This window comes from Anneissia japonica, unplaced genomic scaffold, assembly GCF_011630105.1.
Source record: "Anneissia japonica isolate Jap-2015-1 unplaced genomic scaffold, ASM1163010v1 scaffold13761_len11392_cov266, whole genome shotgun sequence".
Lineage (NCBI taxonomy): Eukaryota > Metazoa > Echinodermata > Crinoidea > Comatulida > Comatulidae > Anneissia > Anneissia japonica.
Window position 1 is genome coordinate 1,113 of NW_022746411.1, and position 1,412 is coordinate 2,524.

The 1,412-nt window shown below is 26.7% G+C and overlaps 1 protein-coding gene across 1 annotated transcript in view; it reads right to left on the reverse strand.

Annotated features, from left to right (window-relative positions):
• Window positions 1–822: 822 nt before the first annotated feature.
• Window positions 823–1,412, reverse strand: part of LOC117120210 (sulfotransferase 1C2-like) — a 5,253-nt gene continuing 4,663 nt past the window's right edge. The window contains exon 5 of the mRNA XM_033265222.1: window positions 823–1,322. Coding sequence (XP_033121113.1) covers window positions 1,210–1,322 — 113 coding nt within the window. The 3' untranslated portion in view covers window positions 823–1,209. The remainder of the gene's footprint in view (window positions 1,323–1,412) is intronic.

Below are 1,412 nucleotides of genomic sequence, written 5' to 3' on the forward strand. Positions count from 1 at the left end.
AGCACTACTGCAGTGATTTGTGCGCTTTATAAATATTATTATTATTATTATTATTATTATTATTATTATTATTATTATTATTATTATTATCAAGCCCATTGGGCTTCAATTCGAGGTTTTACGGTATACAAAAATACATAATGATTTAAGTATTTGGCATTGAATAATTTATAAAAGATTGAGATTGTGAATTTGGATATAGACAATTATTAAAGATATAAAATTAGGCTGCAGTTTCTCTATCTGTCAACATGCATACCACGCTGTTTTCTGAGTAAGCATTTAAATTTGTAATTTTTTTCCATATACATCAATTTATATTTGTCTAAATGCACATGTAGAGGTTTATTTAAACGTTTATGTGATTGTTATAAGTTTTGTATGTTTAATATTGATATTAATATTTTTTGACAGTTTAAATGTTTTTAAATCAAAAGTTGTTAGTACTTTTTAATGTACTTTTATATCTATTTACATAAATATTGTATATGTATTATAACCTGTTAGTGGCGGTTGTTATCGCTGTTGGTTAGTACGAATAAATAAATATATAAATAAATAATTTAATCTGTAGTATCTTGGTAGTATTCTTGACTGTACCGTTTGCCAAATATGTCATTGTATGCACTAAAGTAATATTCGCTATTTTCAAATCAATTGGATTCTTTGGATTTATGAGCAGCATATTGTGCATCTTGCGTACAGAATGTTATATAGGCTAGATGCTAATGTCATTATTAACAGTTAGCATTTAATAGAGGCTAGTTTTGCTACTGTAGCTCCATGATCAAACAAAAAACAAACCAAGAATGCTTTCGTTTTTTCAGGTTTTACTTTATTTTAAAGTCTCATTCATTTTTTTTTTATTTCGTCTTGGTTTATAACAAATAATGTAGTATTATTTACATAATATTTGTAAAGTATTCAGTCACAGTCTATTAGATAAATTAATTGTTTATTCTTACAGCTAATATCTTTCATTTCATTCTATAATTTGTCAGGGTCTCATCATGACCATGCTCAATAATTGCAAAATAGCCAATCCATGATTTCCTTACTAGTTTCTTATCCTTTAGTTCAATAAGCGTTTTTTAATGTTTTTCTGGCAGATTTATTGCATGGTCCTTTAGATACTGCAATTGAATTATTTCAGGTAATAGCCAGTTTGATAACTGATTGAAAATATCTATCTGCGATGAAACTGAAGCTTTATAATTCAAAATCAAATACAAGTCCGGAACCTTTCAATTTGTCTTCATAGAGTTTGTCAAAGACTTCATTCTGCGCAACTGTGAAGTAATTCTTCCAATCGCCAATAGTACCTAAAAGAAATGATGTGTAAATATGCATTATATACTACTATATTATATTATTGTGTATTATCATTTATATTATATATTCGCCTATTATAT